At 43.1% G+C, this 18,129-nt stretch overlaps 4 protein-coding genes across 4 annotated transcripts; 1 reads left to right on the top strand and 3 right to left on the bottom strand.

Annotated features, from left to right (window-relative positions):
- Positions 1-1,343: 1,343 nt before the first annotated feature.
- LOC131293572 (structural maintenance of chromosomes protein 3-like) lies at positions 1,344-5,475 on the bottom strand. Its single transcript, XM_058321650.1, has 6 exons — positions 5,461-5,475; positions 5,272-5,386; positions 5,050-5,187; positions 2,533-4,903; positions 2,323-2,467; positions 1,344-2,165 (listed from the first exon to the last, which is right to left on the bottom strand). Exons 1-6 carry the CDS (start codon positions 5,473-5,475, stop codon positions 1,458-1,460), a joined length of 3,492 nt encoding a protein of 1,163 aa, XP_058177633.1. The 3' UTR covers positions 1,344-1,457.
- A 601-nt stretch (positions 5,476-6,076) lies between these two features.
- Positions 6,077-7,764, bottom strand: LOC131292270 (cell cycle checkpoint protein RAD17). Its single transcript, XM_058320799.1, has 4 exons — positions 6,776-7,764; positions 6,513-6,703; positions 6,320-6,441; positions 6,077-6,252 (listed from the first exon to the last, which is right to left on the bottom strand). Exons 1-4 carry the CDS (start codon positions 7,722-7,724, stop codon positions 6,120-6,122), a joined length of 1,395 nt encoding a protein of 464 aa, XP_058176782.1. The 5' UTR covers positions 7,725-7,764; the 3' UTR covers positions 6,077-6,119.
- Positions 7,765-8,258: 494 nt separating this feature from the next.
- LOC131280983 (uncharacterized) lies at positions 8,259-10,180 on the top strand. The gene is made up of 3 exons (XM_058310235.1): positions 8,259-8,341; positions 8,409-9,246; positions 9,320-10,180. Exons 1-3 carry the CDS (start codon positions 8,259-8,261, stop codon positions 10,151-10,153), a joined length of 1,755 nt encoding a protein of 584 aa, XP_058166218.1. The 3' UTR covers positions 10,154-10,180.
- A 170-nt stretch (positions 10,181-10,350) lies between these two features.
- On the bottom strand, positions 10,351-14,031 carry LOC131293573 (transcription factor TFIIIB component B'' homolog). The gene is made up of 5 exons (XM_058321651.1): positions 13,721-14,031; positions 12,649-13,338; positions 12,404-12,555; positions 12,146-12,327; positions 10,351-12,078 (listed from the first exon to the last, which is right to left on the bottom strand). The coding sequence occupies exons 1-5, from the start codon at positions 13,977-13,979 to the stop codon at positions 10,416-10,418; spliced, it is 2,946 nt and encodes a 981-aa protein (XP_058177634.1). The 5' UTR covers positions 13,980-14,031; the 3' UTR covers positions 10,351-10,415.
- Between the last annotated feature and the right edge of the window lie 4,098 nt (positions 14,032-18,129).

Consider the following 18,129-nt stretch of genomic DNA (forward strand, 5'->3'; position numbering starts at 1 on the left):
CGATGGGTACGAGAGAACAAAGGAAATCTGTAGACGTCAAAGATCTGCACAGATTAATATGTGACGTCTACAGCCAGCTTTACACTACGACGGAGTGTCAAAATCGCCACGCTACTATGCCGTGTGGACGCGGGGTAGCGGATTCGATTGAATTCAAAATGGTAGTTTTTGGACATCGTTCGAATTAACGTGCAATTCGATCGAAATCCTGAGTGACTCAATCACAGTTTGCCAGCGCACCACCATGATTTATTAGCAATGCACGGAGTTCCTGAAATATGTTAGTTAGACGTAAGGTTATCTTGATCGCATGGTCGCAGGGTCGCACTCACACAGAAAATCAGGACTTATGACCTTAGTAGCCGGTCTATAACGCAATAGAGGTCTATGTCTCCAGGTTAGTTTGTGAAGGTCCAGGAAAATGAATTCAATAGCCGTACTGGAGTAAATTCCCTCCGAAAGAAGAAGAAGAAACAGTCTGGACTTAGGCTGAATATGTTTTATTGGACGTATTTCTTGTGTTGCTACACCAACGAGGTGTTTAAGTTAGTTAAGGCTTAGTTAAGAAATAAGCCCACCTTTGGACAACTGTAACATTTCGGTAACCGGTACGATCGTTGATCCAAATAAAGAACCTTTCCGAGAGGGACGCGACGTACCGGAAACCAAATGCCCAAACAAGTTAAATTCGATTTCGCAAATAGAAGTTAATTTCGATGGCTGCCGCCGTGCTGCACCGTGCTGCATCAGCGAGTTAAATGCCGTTCCGGGCGACCCGTTGGCGCGTATTGCTGCGTCAATACAACCCACGGCGCACCAAGTGTTCGGCCAGCGCGCGTTGCTGCGTCGGCAGCCCTCGATCGTTGGCAGGCCGGCTTACTGCCCTACTTATCAATAATCAATACACCCTACGGTGCGCCAAGTGTCCGGCCGACGCGCGTTGCTTCGTCAGCAGCCCTCCGTCAACGGCCGGCCGCCTCGTTGCTCTACTTTTAAAATCGTAAACAAATGCGATTTTTTGGGTATATAAATGGTAAGAAATTTTAGAATAAATCAGTGTTATGTTGAAACTCAGACGATTCACTTCGTAGTTTATTTTTGACCGCTACACTCACTGCCATATCCGAAAAGCTTGAAGCGCCCAGTCCCCCCTTTCGAAGCATAGGCCTCCTCTATACGCAGAGGCAACTAGCTTGAGAGGTAATAGGGATCCAGGGACTTCAGCCATTAGCCGGCAGCAATTAATTTAACTTTCTCTCCGTTGCTCACCCTAACCAAGCTAGGAGGTCTTCCTTCGCGGGACCTGTTTGGTTAGACGTGAAGTAACATCTTGAATGAATGGATTAAATAATTTTATGTTTTTTTTAAATACAATGGAGCCCAACAATTACTACTCTAATGTTAAGAAAAGCTGAGATTAAACAACAACCTCAAATTAAGATGCTTCATATCTTGAATCATTCATGCACTTGAACATCAGTTATGAAATCATAAGCTTGATTTTTCAACACCTGACTGATATAACTTACTTTGTCACGGCACCGCACACCGTAGAACTTATCCGCATGAGCAAGGAGCTCCCGACGGAAAGTGGTCGTTATGAACTGAGAGCTGCTACTCATCTCATTGATTTGTTCTGCCAACGACTCTCGGTAGCGTCGGTCCAGTGCCTGATCTATCTCATCAAACAAATAAAATGGTGCTGGTTTATACTGCTGAATGGCAAATATTAGAGCTACTGCAACCAGGGTCTTTTGTCCGCCTGAAAGTTGGTTCATTTCGCTCATTTTCGCTTTACCTCCTACAAAAGATACTTCTATCCCGAGGCCTACGTAACGGTCCATTGTTTCACTGTCGTTCTTTTTTCCATCTATATTCCTGCAGTTGAGGATTAAATGTCCTTTGCCCCCAGGAACAAATCGTTGGAAAATTTGTCTGAAATTTTTGTTCACACTTTCAAATGTCCGTCGCACTGTATCCTCACGCTGAATTTCTAAATTATTTAGCAACGTTTGAATGGAACTTTTCACTCTTTGCAGTTCATCCAAATGCTTATCGGCATCGTGGAGCATGCGCAGCTTTACGTTGTACTCATCTTGTACTTTTGGATTAATGTTGGGGACCTGTTTTAACTGCTTCTTGATGTTTTCCAATTCCCTCGCCAACTATATACAAACGGAATAGGTGGTTTTAACACATTAGTTTTAGGTACAAATCATAACGCAATTTCACTTACCTTATGTTGAGGCCATGCAAAATACATTCGATCTATTGGTGGAAGCGCACCAAGATTGTCTATTTTGCAAGAACACTCATCCAAACGTTTTTTTCTAAATCCTGTTTTTTGGTTGCCTCATTTTCGTCCGCTGCAATAGAATCCATTTCTAGTTCTAGCTTTTTTTGTTTTTCAACTAAGTTTTTCTGCTCCTTTTGTAACGATTCTTTTCTTTCTTGGAAGCTTTTAGAGCTGTAATGATTTAAAGAAAAATGTGTTACTATTATGTTCGCCAAACCTTTCGCAATTGTACTTACTTTTCCTCTAGCTTAGTTGTTTCTTCAAGATAGTAATTAATTTTTTCCTCTGCACTCTGAATTCGCTTCCAACATGCTGCCAACTCGTTAGTTTTATCCTCCCGGTTCGCTGATTCTTCGATGGATCGGACCAATTCATCACGTTTGGGCATTAAGTTCGAGTTCAGTAAGTTCTCTACCTTGTGTTTAGCTTTGTTTGCGTCTAGTGCTGAGTTGAATAATGTTTGCTGTTGCAGGCGAATCTCCCGAATTTCACCATCTAGCTGTTCGATAGCTTTCTGGTCTTCTTCCGTCAGCTTGTTCGTTAACTCCGTTTCAAGCTCAGCGATGAGGGCCTTTTCGCGACTCCTCATAAGTTCCTGCTCGTTTTTACATCCTCTTATTTTCCTTTCCAGCAGCTCACAGGCTGCATTCTGCTGTCGTAATGATTCGGGCATCGATTGCTTTTTAATGCGCTCCATTTCGCAGACGTGCTCGAATTTTTGCAGCTTTGCTTCCTCCTGGGACATTTTTCTCTCACATTCAGTGACTCTGCACACTGTCTGGTCGAGGCCAGTCTGGAGTCCTACTAGTTCTTCTTCCAGTGCAATGATCTCTTTCCAGACCTCTCTACTATCACGGTGCAGTTTCAAGATAGAAGGTTTCGGTGCGTGATACCCGCCTTTTAATACACCTCGAAGATTCTGGTCTCCTTCGTAAGTCACACACGTCAGGCCACATTTTAGCGCGGATTCGGGCATCAAACTCAGATCACTACACAGAATTGTTTTTCCAAATACCATCTGAATTGCAGGTGAAAGCTTTTTCTCGTACTTCAACAGTGATATAAGGGGCACAGCATGCTTTTCCGAGGGATACTGATATTTGTGCGTTGCTAGCAAATTCAATGGCATAAACTGGAAAGTTCCCGGTAGCTTCTGCTGATTGAAAACTTGTATAATTTCCTTGGCTATATCATTTGATTCCACAACATGGTTGAAGAGCTTCATGCCGGCGGTGGTTTCTACTGCTTTGTAAATACTTTCGTCGCATTCAATGTTGTCTATGATCTGACCGAAGTATCCATTTATGACATACGTTGCGTCGCTTCCGAGAGATCGGAATCTGTCGATCACTTTACGGATCGAATCGCCTCCGGTAATAACTTGACTGTTTATTTGTTTCTTTAACATTTGCTCAATCTTGCGAAAGTCCTCCTTGTGCTTGGCGAGTTCTTGCTGGACGCGGGATATCTGTTCCCAAAGATTCTGCTGATGTTGGAGTAAATCATCACGCTTTACTTTCAACTGGTTAATTTGCACCTTGTAGCTATCCATACGTTCCGATATCTTTTGAAATGTGTTATTGTAGTCATCCATTTTCTGCTCCATTAATACAATTGTTTTCTTCCGCTGATCTAGTTCCTTATCTTGATCGTTGATGTAAATGGTGTTAGTATGGATTTGTTTCTTCAAAGAAGCTATTTCTTCTTTCAGCCAACAATCTCGCTCGACACGCGACGCAAACTGCACACCTCTCCGTTGCTTGTCTAAATGTTCACCGCGCATTTGTTCCTTGTGTTTCAGTTCGCTAGCCAAATTATCTTCTTGGTGGTGAAGCTCTGCACATTGCCGCACAAGTTCGTTCAACTTATCTTTTTGCTCTTGGATCTTTTTATTAAGTTTATCCAGTTGCATTTTAGAATGAGCTTGGCGTTGGCTTTCACTGGCAAGATCCTTCGTCAAGTCTTCGACCTTCAACTCTAGGTTGGTTTTTATTTGCACGTATCGGTGATGCTCCTTCGAAATGGTGGACTTTTGCTCGACCACACTCGTTATCATACCCTGGAGTTGCTTTAACTGCTTTCGTTCGCTATCCTCACGTTGCAGTAATTCTACTTTCCGTTTTGCTAGCTGATGTCGTTTCTCTTTCAGCTTGTCGGTTGCCTGCCCGAGCGAGTTTAATTCGTTACCGATCTCGGTCTTTTCGTTGTACAGCATCACAAATTTGATCACTCGACGTTTTTTATCTAGCTTCTCATATTGCTCGAACTCCATAAGTTCTTCTTTGAGAATTTTTATCTCGTCGCCGTGCCTAGCTCGAGACTCCAGCACAATTTTCATATCACTCTCCGTTTGTTTCATCGATGCCAATGAGGATTCCCTTTGTTCGTTGTAACTACGGATCCCGCTGACTTCGAGCAGAACCTGCAACAGTTGGAAAGGGCGGGCTGTCGCAAGTTGGTTAATTTTTCCCTGCTTTACGATGTAATACGGACTCGCGTTTGAAAGTCCTCCCATTTCAAGAAACTGTACTACTTCTTTACGTGGTACTGCTTTTCCATCAAGCGTGTACTGGTCTTTCGACTGCGATATTGTACGACGTATGTGAACTACTTCACGATCGACCTGTAGGCATAAGGAACATAACAATCATTTTCATTCACTATCACTAATGTTGGCCGATGCCGAAGTTTAATCGAAAGAAATATATTCAAGCAAGCACAGCCTACTTGAATCCAAAGGGCGCTTCTGTCACTTACCGGTAATTGCGCATCTCTATTATCGAAAATAATTTCAACAAACGCAAAGGCAACATTCCCGGCCTGATTAATGAGAGCTTTACGCTGCTCGAGCCGAAGATTATTATACTCATTGCTAAGTACAAATTCAATGGCTGAAACAATACCGAAAAGAAGTTTTGCATTTTACATTGTTTTCACTTATTTTGCAACGTGCAACGTCACTGCTATCAACTCACCGCTGAAAAAATTACTTTTTCCAGAACCGTTACGACCGACAACAACATTATGACGCTTGTCAACGTCTTCAATTGTTGTTTTCTTACTGTAGCTTTTGAATCCATGGATAATTATCTATTGAAAAAGTTAAAAAGTATGAAGAGCATTTTCATTGCCTTTTATTCTATTTACGCACTACTATTACCGACCTGTTTGATATACATTTTCACCACTGACCGCTTACACGTCCGATGCAAGACTGATTGATGCTGGGTTTTGTGGTGCTGTTGTGATGCTATCTAGCCTACTTGGATCCAGCCTACTTGGAATGTATCGAACAACAAACATGGAACGGCAGAATTAAGCAAAAAATAAATGACGCTCGATTTGTGAAGATGTACTACAATCATTATTGCATTTTTTTACATCTTCCTAAAATTTAAAAATTAGATATAGTTCTGGTAGCCCTAAAAATGTAGCCTTGAAAATAATACATATTATCTGCCTCTTCTTTGGTGCAACGACCGACCATCAACTGGTCTGAGGTTTTTCGCTTTGGCCCTCCACATGATTAAACTTAAGAGAAAACGACCGCTAGTTCAGGTGCATCCCCTAACCTAAACCGAAATCTTCCCTGTACTAGAGTGTCGAAGTACAGCAAAGGAATCAAGGTAGCTACTCGAAACAACGCCATCGAGTTCTGATGCTTATGGACTGGCTACGGAATGAGATAAGCGCTTTTCAGGATACCCAGAATATAAAAAAACATTTTTGCTTTCGGATTGGTATAGTTTTAAAGACGTTTCATATTTATTTTGCTAATTTAATTTGCTTTTTATATCTGACGACATGAACAATGCAATCACGGTCATTGGGTCTGCTTTATAGGTTTCTTTTGGATGATTAACGCCAGGCCCTTGTATTCGGTCGCAAACACTTTGGATGGAACGGGTCGCGTAATCAATCCGCGCTTATTTAGTTCATCGGCAAATGTTGCAGAACTAAAAATATATTATTTTGTAATTATTTAAAGTACACATTGTTCAGTATGAAGAAGATGTTGCTTACCTGTGCTGAAACTGCATGTTAATTTTCTTTTTAATTGGCTGCCAACTATGCCCTGTCTGTCCGTTATTCACCATCATTCCGCGAACTGCAATATCGAGTCCAATCAATGCAAGTTGATCACTCTGGAAAAGTATTTTATGAGAAGATCGTCAATGGAAAACTATTCGGTATGAAGCAGATTTTAAATGAATACCCGATACTCGTTCGTTATAACATCCACCAGCGTGAGATTCTCGGAGGCTGCGGAGAGATTCTGTACATCGCAACATCTGATTACGTAGTTAGAATGCAGCAACGATAACATTGCAGTAGGTTGTGTTACAAAGCAATCTGTTATGCTCTCGGGAGTATGTAAAAATCGTAAATCGGATCTTTCTTTTACAACTGCAAACGATAGTTGAAAGAGTATATAAATTAATCATGCTATTACATGCTTCAGGGTCATGATATACTTACACTTTGGATGAAAAATACGTCCCAAACCGTGCATCATTGATAGATTCTCACTAAGGCCCAGGCCGCTACTGCCTTCTTCTAAAGATGAGCCATCGAGGTTCTTTTTTGAGTTGTTCAGAAACGAGCAACGGTTTCTTGAATTCGTGCTAGTAGATACAGCCCCTTTCATACTAGCAAATAAAAAATTCAGGCAACAATTGCGTAAATCTCCTTGCGCTGACGAAATAATATTCTCCTCTACAGCTTTTGCTGGTGCAGCTTGGTACAACTTGGACAGATCATTCTCGCTCCGAATAATGGTCGTGATGCGTTTGATTGCTTTCTTCAACAGCGATACGGAAACCGCATTGAATTTAATGTGGTGCACCTTATACGTCTCTATGATAGCTGGTGGGAAGAGATTGTATGCTATGTCCAGCGATTTGCTGGAAGCATCAGTGGCAATAAAAACGATCGGAGAAGTACTATTGTGTTGATACCTTTCAAGCGAGTCATGGAACTCCTCAGGTTTGCGTAGCATTGAGTTCGGAAATTCGTTCACCAGTAAAAGCCTTCCACCCTCTGCTGTACCTCCAAACAGCGAACAGTAACGTGAACTTTTGTACAGAAAATCGTCAAATAGTGCCTTCTGCGGACGTCGACTTTTCTTTTCCTCCCTGCTGTCGAAGTCGTATGTATCATCGAAATACAGGTCCACATCGACCGGTGTAGACCATTCGATAAGTTCGTATTTCAACTGCCTAGCGATCGTTTTAACGCAGGTACTTTTTCCGCTTCCCGAAGGACCGGTTAGGAAGAGTACTTGTTTTGCTGGATCATGACGCTGTGCAGCAATGAGCCATGTCTTGACTTCTTCGATTTTTTTCACGTGTATCGCTAGATCATTTTCGTTCTGGGGTTTAAACTGTTCCAGCAAATCAAGCGGCTTCGTATCACGTTTTTTCTGCATGGTTTCCAGAGCTATTGTGAAAGCGTATCGAATCACAAATGTTGGCACAGTTGCTCAATGGTCTGAAGACATCTATAATACAAGAAATTATACACAACCTATCGATCAAACGTGTCTAATTTCTATTTTACTCACGCAATTTTTACTGTACCTAAAAAGCATTTGTTTATTTATCGTTGCCGTCCCGGTGCAACAAATGTCAAATTTGAAGAAATATAACTGTCATTTCATACCGGCTGCTAATTATTCGAAGGTGCTTGATTGCTTCATTTTTATAGCTCATACAAAAATTATGAACTCAACAAATCTTTGGTAGCACAATACTAATACAATTTCTTAATTTATAGTGTAATTAATCGATCATAATTCTGGAAGTTATAATCGTTTTTATGTTGAAAAGGCTTAGCTAAGGCTGCATAAACCTTGGGCGTAAGTGTTTCCCAAAACAACGAGCAATCAGTCACAAGTTGTGATTCACAACACAGTTAACTGGAAATTTTTAGCGCGACAATCGTACGAAATTTGAGGAAAACAATGGGTGTACGGCATTTGTTAACATTTATGGAGCGGAAAGTGAATGGAGGCACTTATCCTGTGAAAATGGATCAAGAAATACAGTAGGTATCGCTATTACCGCTCTCATACAATATATTTCACAATCATGTACAATCCTCATACTTCTAGGGCTGCTAAAACCGGAACGAAAAAGCCGTTGATTGTGATCGACCTTATGGCTTTGTTCGGATTATTTTGTGACGATAAACATAGCTTGCTTTGCGGTAGCCAAATAAGGCTAGTGGAACGCCAGGCGGACGACTTTTTCAAACGTTTAGCAGAAACCGGTGCCGAGTTGGTATTTTTCTACGATGGTACATTGCAAGCATTCAAGTACGAAACATGGACAGCTCGCCAGAATGAAAAGTACAAGAACATGATTGCCATAGTGGATGATATTGACCACGGTACGCCGTTGACACAGATAGTCAATCGCCACTGGAGGACGATACCCAACAATACCGGACTCAAACTTAAGCGAGTTGCCAGGCAGCATGGTCAATTAATTATCTCGGTCGCCGTAGAATGCGATCAAGCTCTGGCTGCCTATGCGGTGAAACATAAAGCTCTGGCAATCATTTCACATGACACTGATTTCTTCATCTTCGAGGGTAACTGGCAGCTTTGGTCAGCAAATCACATCAATATCGAGACGTTGGAAGCGATTGGCTATAACCGGAAGGCACTCCTCAAGACGCTTGGACTGAACTGGCAGCAGATGGCAGTTTTTGCAACATTGGGAGGAAATGATTTTTTCAAGTACGATGAGGTGGAACCGTTTCTCAATAACTTCGGACAGCATAACCTGAAGTTTCCCAGACTTGCGGAGTATATTAGAAATTTGGCGCTTGATAAAAAGTCAATCAAAAAAACAATCGACCGGGTGTTGTCCTGCGTATACCATGGTAGACCAGTACCGCGAGAAGCCAGAGAATGGTTCCAACAAAGCTTAACCTTTTACAAAACTGTATGTATCCTTATGCATCATTTAGCGTCACGACTAAATGCCATAATGTTCACTATTATTTTATGCGTTTCAGGACGGTAAGGCTGTTAATTCGAAGAATCTTTCAGCGGATCCGCTGCAAAAGTTCCTCCTAGACGCGAATCAGCATTTTGTGCACAACATACTAACGGGGTATCCGTTTAATTGCACCCTGTACTTTTTCGACTATCGCTCACCTGCCTTAGGAAATTATTCTGATATAATCAGTCCAATAATTTCTCGAATAGCCGGCATTATTCTGTATCACCACCGGCAAGCAGGGATTGCGCATGTTAAAGTGATGACCAAACGTAGTCACACGGAATCACACACAATGTACACCGTCCCGGCAGAGTTTCCCGAACATGCAGTACCTCCTCCGATACAGGAACTTCACGCATCAGATGCGAGTACCTGCGAGAGTCTTTTGATGGCAAAATTGGCACTTTTGTCATGGGTTTGCTCGGACAATTTGCCCTTCGAGCCGTTTGCAGCTTTACCGCCATCACTAATGGTTACCGTCCTGACACTCTTTCGGTTGATTGAGTTCGGCGCGCTGGTCCTATTCGAGGCTGACCTTCTGTTCTGGATTGCACACGATCTTTCGTTGGATGGGTTTGATCCGAGCACAGAACGACGACCATATCGTCTAGATCCACGCGCTTTTCGAATCGGGTTTCTCTTTCAGAAAATTTACGCACACTTTGCCAGGGTGGCAAAGTCGCTCGGGCTTCCGAGCATGTACCGACCGTCAACGCCCTACGATGGGCTACGGTTTCACAATCAATACGGCGCTTGGCGTGACGGACATATACAACATCAGATGGGAACATCGTTTTTCGACTGGCGTTTGTATAGTTTGGCCACGCCACGTCACAATGTAGATTAACATAGTTGTATGTATAAAATGCTATTATTCTGGCTATCTTTCTGAACAGTTGTTAAAAATAATGTACATTTTCATACGAAAAATGATAATTATATTATTGATCGCAAAATTCTTTTATCTTATAATTAAAAAACAAAATGCAGCAAAATTACTAAAAAAAAACCTTCTTAAATAACCGTTATGCGATAATGGTGCTTGGCTGGGATGAGTGTATTTGCACCGGTAAACAATCCTTGCTTCTTTTCTAAACTTCCAATAGGCGCTAGCTCCCTCCATCGTCTGCTTCCAGGATTGCACGGATGTTCCCTATCACGTCTGGAGGTACATCGAGCGGTTTCTCACTTAACTGGCCGGTTTCGGGATTTATAACGTAAATTTCGTAGATAGTCTTGTTTGGTTCGCTTGCGTCCTGACTTTCCACCAGCACCAGCGAGTTGATGTCAATGTCTTCGAGCGAAAAGCCAGCACCTGCACCATCCTCCTCCTCCTCCTCCTCAGCAGCAGTTCCACCAGGGAGGGAATTATCACCTTCGGCAACAACAGCGTCATCAACATCCAGCTCTGTCAGGTCCACTTCTTCATACTGTTCCTCCGCTTTCGACGTACCAGAGTGGCCAGCAACTTCCTCTATCGGGATTCCCCGAAGAGGTTCACCTGCGCTAATCTCCTCCTTTCCAATGGTCATTTCCGCAACCGTCTCGCACAGATACCCATCCTTGGAAATATCCACTTTCTCTTCCACTTTGGGGGAATAGTAATCATCATCTTCTGGGATGGGTTCATCTGCGACATAGCATTCATCTTCCTGGCCATCATCACTTGCAGCAACATATTCGTCGTCATCAATTGGTTGCTTGAGGAGCGGCTGTTGTGATGGCGCTGGATCGGTATCATTTTCTATTTTTTGCCGTATTTCGCACACCGACTCATCGGGTTGTTGGACTCCGACGCTCTCTGCTTCTGCTGTGTTGGCCACAGTATTAAGTTCGTTCGATTGCTTAGATTTTTTAGTACCTGCTACTGCCTTCCTGCCAACAGTGGAAATTACCGTTGCCGGTTCTAGCTCTATCAAAGATTCTCTGTTGTCATCGAATGCATAAGCCGTATCGGCGTCCAAGCGGACCTTCCTTGCCACTGGTGCGTTTGCCCCGGGTAGAGGCAGGTACTCAAGGTCGGCTCCGATTCCATCATCGTATTTCATCACTACAGGTGCGAGCTCTTGGGTCAAACTTGTCTGTTCGCCCGGACAGTTCACAGTGTCGAGACTTTCCAACAATATCACAGGTGATGTTTGAAGCACTGGTTCCATTGGCGTATCCGGAGGAACTTCTACCAACGGAAGCTGATTTTCGTGCGTTTTACTCGATGGCCGATCGACTGTAGCTGTGTTCGTCGGTATGGCAATATCGATAGTGTTCGCTTCATTTAACTCGCTAGCGCTTGTAGGTTGACTTGACGGCAACGTATCGCCTACCATACCATTCGGAATGTAGGGAACTGGGTCTGGCACCGTGAGGAGTTCATTGGGCTTCGATGTACACAAGTTGGGCTCCTCGTCTTCCGAAACATTCGCCGATTTCTTTTCCGGCTTAGCTTTTGTAACCTTTGTGTTTACCGTCCGTCGCTTACGAGTAGCGGTAGCCGACGCGGTTTCCTGCTTATCAAACTGATTTCTGGAACTGATTTCTCCAGTGTGATCTGATTCAAGCGGTTCAGCTACATTTACAGAGGCTTCCAAACTGGTAGCGCTCTCGTCTTGTTTTATATCATCCTTCCTCTTTTTACGCCGCCTTTGCTTGGGAATAGAGGTCGTTTGGCTAATGTCTTCCGACTCGCTCTGCTCCAGCTCCTTTTCTATCATTGCACGCTGAGATTTGGAGACACGTTTCTTTGGATTGCGGGCCTTGGAAATTTCTAACACCACCCTACAAAAACAAGAAAAATCATTATCACCCATTGGGAAACTGGCGAAAAGATGGCAATTGTACGCACTTCTTATTCATTTTTTCCTGGCGTAGTTTTTCTTGCGTCTCTTCTTCTAACTGCAGCCTTATTCGCTCCTGCTCTTCGTCCTCTTGGGCAAATTGTTGCTTTAGCTCCTCTAGATTGAACTCTTTCGGATGCTGCAGAGCTTTGTTAACCAGCGACAAGTTAAGACGTTCCTCTTTTTTAAACTGCAATAGAAGAAATAAAGATACGAAAATCAATCTAGAGAGTCATTGTTTAGTGATTTATTAATTTTGCACAAACCTTGAGCTTTAAATCGCGCCTCGTGCGGCAGGGAAAAAGGGTGATCATCATTGAAAAATCCGTCCCAATGGTATGCAAGCACCGGTAAAAACGAATCGTCTCTTCATCGGTCCAATCTTTTGTCCTTTTGATGCGACTGTAATAGCCATGGTCTGTAGAAAAGATGAGCAGATGAAACATGTTTATACCTCCTGTCATATCCTTGCCTAACCATTGCGTTTCTTCTGCTCATGCTTTTGACTTACTACCGCTGAACTCGTCCTGGTACACGATATCCTTACTGGCCAGCGCGTCACGTATTTCCTTTTCCCGTTCGTTCTCTATCACCAGACTTGCCTCGTCCAGTATCATTTCTCCGTTCGGGCCTAGCTTCAATTGAGGCGTTAACTGTACTGCTACTTTCGGCACAGCTGCCGGTGGCGGTGCCGGCAAAGGGGTTGGAGATCTCGATTTGCTCACGCTGCGGCTCTTTCTGCCATCCGGCACTTTCTGACCATTCTCCGATGAACCACTGCGCGTACCCAACACCGGTGTTTGCATGGGATTGTTTACCGGGTTGTAGTAGATCATGTCAAACATGGTGAGGTTCTGTTTTTTCACATTATCGATGTTAATGAGCCGTTTGCGTATTTCTTTTTTGTTCTCCAGCGTTCGTTGGGATTCTTCCTGCTTGGTTGCAATCTTGCGGGCAACCTTGTTCACCGTAATACCCTCTGGGAGTGATTTGTTCGAGGTAAGCGATTCGGTGCGGTTTCTTTTGCGGGACAGTGAAAAGGGATATCCGAAACGAGCCTCCTGTTTTCTTGGTGACATAGGTTCCTCATTGTTGTTGTTGATGATGATATTGGTAGTGGGGATATTTTGACTGGAAATATGGGCTGCATCGACTCCTTGGGTTATAGGGGCAACGTGCCTGGGCAATTCATCTACCGGTTCTGCAAGAAAGGAAGACAATTCAAAATGTTATTGTTCATGTTGAATGTTACATTCACAATTTTCATATGCGATGGCATATTAACATAAAACAGGCCAGTCGTCGGTTCTATTTAAAATTATGAATTGTGAAAAATTGTGTGCCAAGCCAGGATTTTCATATTAGCTGGAGCTATCCGTCGTTATGAAACACTATTTTACAAGCTTGATTTGTTAAACCATGTGAATGTTATAAATGACCTATGCTCTCAGTTGCATCGAACCTTACATAATGCCAATAAACTATGTCAATATATGATGAATAGATAAATAACCTTAAAGAATAAAGTAGTCATTGTTGTAATCTAATGACTGCAGAAACTAAATTAATCAATGAAAACATACTTGGTAGCTTGAAGTGTTGTTCATCCTGCTTTTCCGGAGCGGGGACCACTTCGTCCGCTTTGGGAGCTGTTTCGACAGGCACATTTTCAACCGGAAAGTCTTCATTCGGTTCGGTCAAAGCAAGAGACGTATCTTTTACGTACGGCGTAACTTCATCAACCTCAGGTAATTTCTGTTGCTCGCCGGCACTCTGCGCCTTTGGTGCCCTGCGTATGCTGAGATTGGCAGCTATCTTCACTCGCGGTCGACGGGAAGACATCGTGCATAGCTTCGGCTTGCAGACACCAATGCAGAGAGGGTTAGCGTTGAGTTAATTTTCTACTGCCTTACGGAGGTTTAGAACCGAATGCTTCATTTACTTCACGGAACAGGTGTCTTAATACTGTTCTTCAACTTTGCACTAACTGTACGTCACGCTTAGGCGAATGCACACGCGTTCGATGCGTCGTAGATGTAAACATGATAGCAAAAAACTAGTACTATTAACGCTTCTTTGCCACCATTCCCAGTATTCATCGATATGGTGTAGAAGTAAAGATTGTTGTTATGAAGTTGGCTCGCAATAAGAAAGTTAAGTGTGCTTTACGAAACTACAAGTAAACTGATCGTGCCGAACATGTTTTTTTTAACATTGTAGTTAAGGTTAAATTTACTTGGCATTTGACAATGCCAGCGCAAAGTGACAGCTTTCACTGTAAATTGTCAATTTTTACAAGGTCTATAGATAATGCTTTCAAATTTATTGTCTATATACCTTGAAGAAAAAGCTGGCAGTTTTCGCATGTACGGTAGATACAATAACCCAAAGTTTTTCCACGACGTTCCAATATCACTTTCAACACCCGGTCACAGCTTTACACAAGGTCCTGCGTTTGCGTTTTTCATCTGACAAACGAGCACAGTTTTCTGCCGCAAATAATACTTTGTTGTATGGGACGGCGTCGGAAAAATTGACAAATCGCGACGTTTTCGATCCGAAAATCATGATAACCTGAAATGTCGAAAAACAGCCGCCAGGCGGCCAAAACAGCTTGAAAGAGCGAGAGAGCGCAAGTTGTGATATATGTGTACTACTCAGTACTTGTCTACTAGACTGCCGTCGTCGTCGTCGTCGATGTCGTCGTCGCCGTCGTGGTGTTGCAGAGTGATACAGTAAAATTAACAGATACGTAAATAGCCAAGCGCAAAAAGTGGCAGTAAAAGGAGAAAAATCCTTATAGCTCCATCACCGTCGTGAGTGTTTCCGCGCGAAGGTGAAGCATATTTCGGTACGGGCGACAGAAGATTGGAAAAGCCGTGAAAAATGGTCAGGTTTTCACTGCGGTAGTGTGTGCATAACATCTCCATCTAGTCTAGAAGTGTACCAACAGCAGCACCGTCGATGTGTCTTCAGTGTCCTCTGTATTACTCTGTTTATTTAACCGTTTTCGAAGATCAGTATTTGTGTTTGAACGTAAACAGACAAATAATTTCAGGATCAATATTCTCTGTGCTCATGATTCAGAAAAGACGGTGGCAGTGTAGTCGGCTCCGGTGGAAAAGTGCAATTTGTACAGGCTGGTGAGAAAAATAACGATACGGAAAACGCGTAGAAAATTCGCCTCCCATCGCCACCCCTTCCAATGTTGTGTCGTCCGCTCGCTTATGGCGCCCCGGACGAGAAAGGGACCGCGCGCGTGTCGCAAGGTATGGAACGAAGCAGAAAGAGAACGCACGGCTGAGAAAAATAGAGAGTTGGCGCAATAATACCTCCGCCAGCGCAAAGGAATCGAAAGAATTGTAGTTTTCGTTTCGTCGGGAACTGTACTTCTTTACCCAGCAATATTCGTTCGTACGTTCGATTTCTGATCCCGTTATCAGCTATCAGTGTTTCGGTGGTTTTTCTACCCACCGTGAGCCGTGTAATCTTCGTCTCTCGCTTCTGTTTGTTCATCTGATACGAGAGTGTTTCCGAGAGACGATTGAAAAATATTACGATTATTGCTGCATATTTTCCCTCGACACGGCTTGGTTGATCCGTTCCGTGGTAGTGGTCTGTTTTTTTCCTTACTTTTTCCACCTCCTCCCACCGTGAGCACAGTAGGTCAACAGATTCCTTTCCCCGAAGCTATCCGTTTCCACGGGAGAATGTGTACAGTGGTAGTGGTTACACAGCACATTGGGCGCTTTCCTGGATTAAATGCTGAAAAAAGAAAATATAATATAAACTGCTCATTAGTGTTTTTAAATCCGTAAGCCAAACAGAAAAAATGGGTTCGGATTATATTTCAAAGATGTTTGCACACCAATCTGGGTTGAAAATTTTCTTCAAAATGAAAGTAATGTTATTTTTCAAAGAAGGACAATTCTCACTTATGAATGCAGGGTAGAGATATAACGAAAAACCATCTCTAAATATCATCGGTTATTGAGTTCTTCCAAAATAATATTGCTTCTGTTATACTTCAGTTTAACCAAAGAAACATATTTTTGGTTGTTGATTAATTTCACAAGTTTTTATGCTATTCAATATTTCACACATGGTAACCGTACTATTAAAATGTACCAAACATGTTTGCAATAGAATAAGTGTATAATATTTTCAGTAAAATATGGACTTCTTTAACTCACTTTGTGCCCAGTGTGCACCGGTCCCAGTTTAAGCAGTGTACTATTATAATCAGCGCAAGTGTAAGAAAACGAAAACGCTCGAAAGCGCGACCAGTTGGCGGTGTGTGCGTGCGATGTCCGCGTGAAACCCGCGGTTTCCATTACTCTGGCGGGTGTTTGTGTGCTAGCGTTGTGCAATCGTCTAGCTGCTGTGTGTTTTCCTAGTGATCGAATCTACGAAGCAGAAGCAACGAAACGGTGCGCTTAGAATCCGCGGATGCGCTTCGTAAAGGCGCCGTGTACACTTTTGCCTCCCGTGCCAGTATCAAATTTCACCAGTTTTCCTGCCCCAGCGATGTACCGTGGATCTTAAGAAAGTGCAGTACCAATCCGTAGATGATTGCATTGTACGGCGAAAACGTCAAAATCCAGCGCATGGTTTGTGAAGCGTGCAGTCATGGTAACTAGATTCGGGTGGATCGCGGCCGAATAGCGTTTGGTGGGTTTCCGGTACCTTCCACCCTTTAGCCAGCCTATAGCCAATTTCGGTGCGCCCAAAGAGTGTTCCCTTTTTCCGCTTGTGTCGTTGGAATGTGGTGTTCTGTTCCGCTGCCACTGCTCAGGTGCCTTGGATTTCGGTTGAAAAGCCAACCTGACATATGCATCGATTGAAAAGCAGCTCAACTGTTTACTTTTCCACTATTGCTCCAACCCCTGGAGGATCTTAACCATGCGGAGGCAGTTGTTCGCCTAACAATCGCCGTAAACTGTGCTTATAATATTGGGTTTGCTTTGGAAAAATAGTTCAAATGTGAGTCGTCGTGATAATTTTGGTAAAAGAGAGGGAGAGGAAGAAGGAGAGAATAGCAGTCGGTTTTCTCTCAAAATACGAAAACGCCCGGCTTGCAAAAAAACGAGAGAGAAAGTTCTAACTTACGAAAGTACTACTTTTTCGGGCTAGAGTGAGCTTTTACAGCGTGCTCTCTGGAAATACTCTCTCGCTTGCTTAGGCTCTTTCTACCGGTTCGCGCTTTGCGCGGTCGTTTCTTTCGTTATTTTGGGTATGCCAGAAGACAAAACAAAAAAACAAAAGGATACTTTTTGTTTTGAATTGTTATCCGTTTATTCAATCGGATAGCAAAACTCATTTGGAAATGCACATTTCACGGGGTTGATGCTAGTTGCTTCTGGCGTAAAACACCAACACTTATTTTTTCCACCACTTCCGCTGGAGTAAATTCCAGTACGGATCTTGAATCAAACGTGCTGGGGCTTCGTAAGTCAACCTGAAGATGGTCATTTGTTCTTCTTTCGGAAAACACCAACACAAAATCACAATTTTTACTGTTTAAAACGCGCGACCGAACTGTAAGTTCACAGACTGGACAAGTTAGAAAATTAGACTGCGCGGCAAAGCCTGCTTTGGCAGTTTTTTACTCGCGCCGATCGGCCAAAAGTACGCTTTTCATCTGTATTTCTCCTGCACAATTCAACTCATCTTTCGATTCTCTCTCGTGTAGGCAAACTTTTGCTCACCTCACCGCGCTTCCCCACGTTTCAGCCTACCGCAACGTACCCTTCGCCTACGAAAGTACACTCTCTTTGCTTGCCGGGCGATAAATGTAGCGAGAGAAAAGTGGGGGGGTTCGAGAAAAATTATCAGTTTTATTCCCAAACACAATGCGGGAGCAAAAAATAAATAACTTAAATTCGATTGTGTTCGGAAAAGCAACAACCGCGTGCTAGGAAAACAAAGCGAATAATTTTTATCGGAGCAAAAAGAGCACAAAAAAGTAACACAGCATCCGTGGTTAAACGCA

This window comes from Anopheles ziemanni, chromosome 2 (genome assembly GCF_943734765.1).
Source record: "Anopheles ziemanni chromosome 2, idAnoZiCoDA_A2_x.2, whole genome shotgun sequence".
Classification (NCBI taxonomy): Eukaryota; Metazoa; Arthropoda; class Insecta; order Diptera; family Culicidae; genus Anopheles; species Anopheles ziemanni.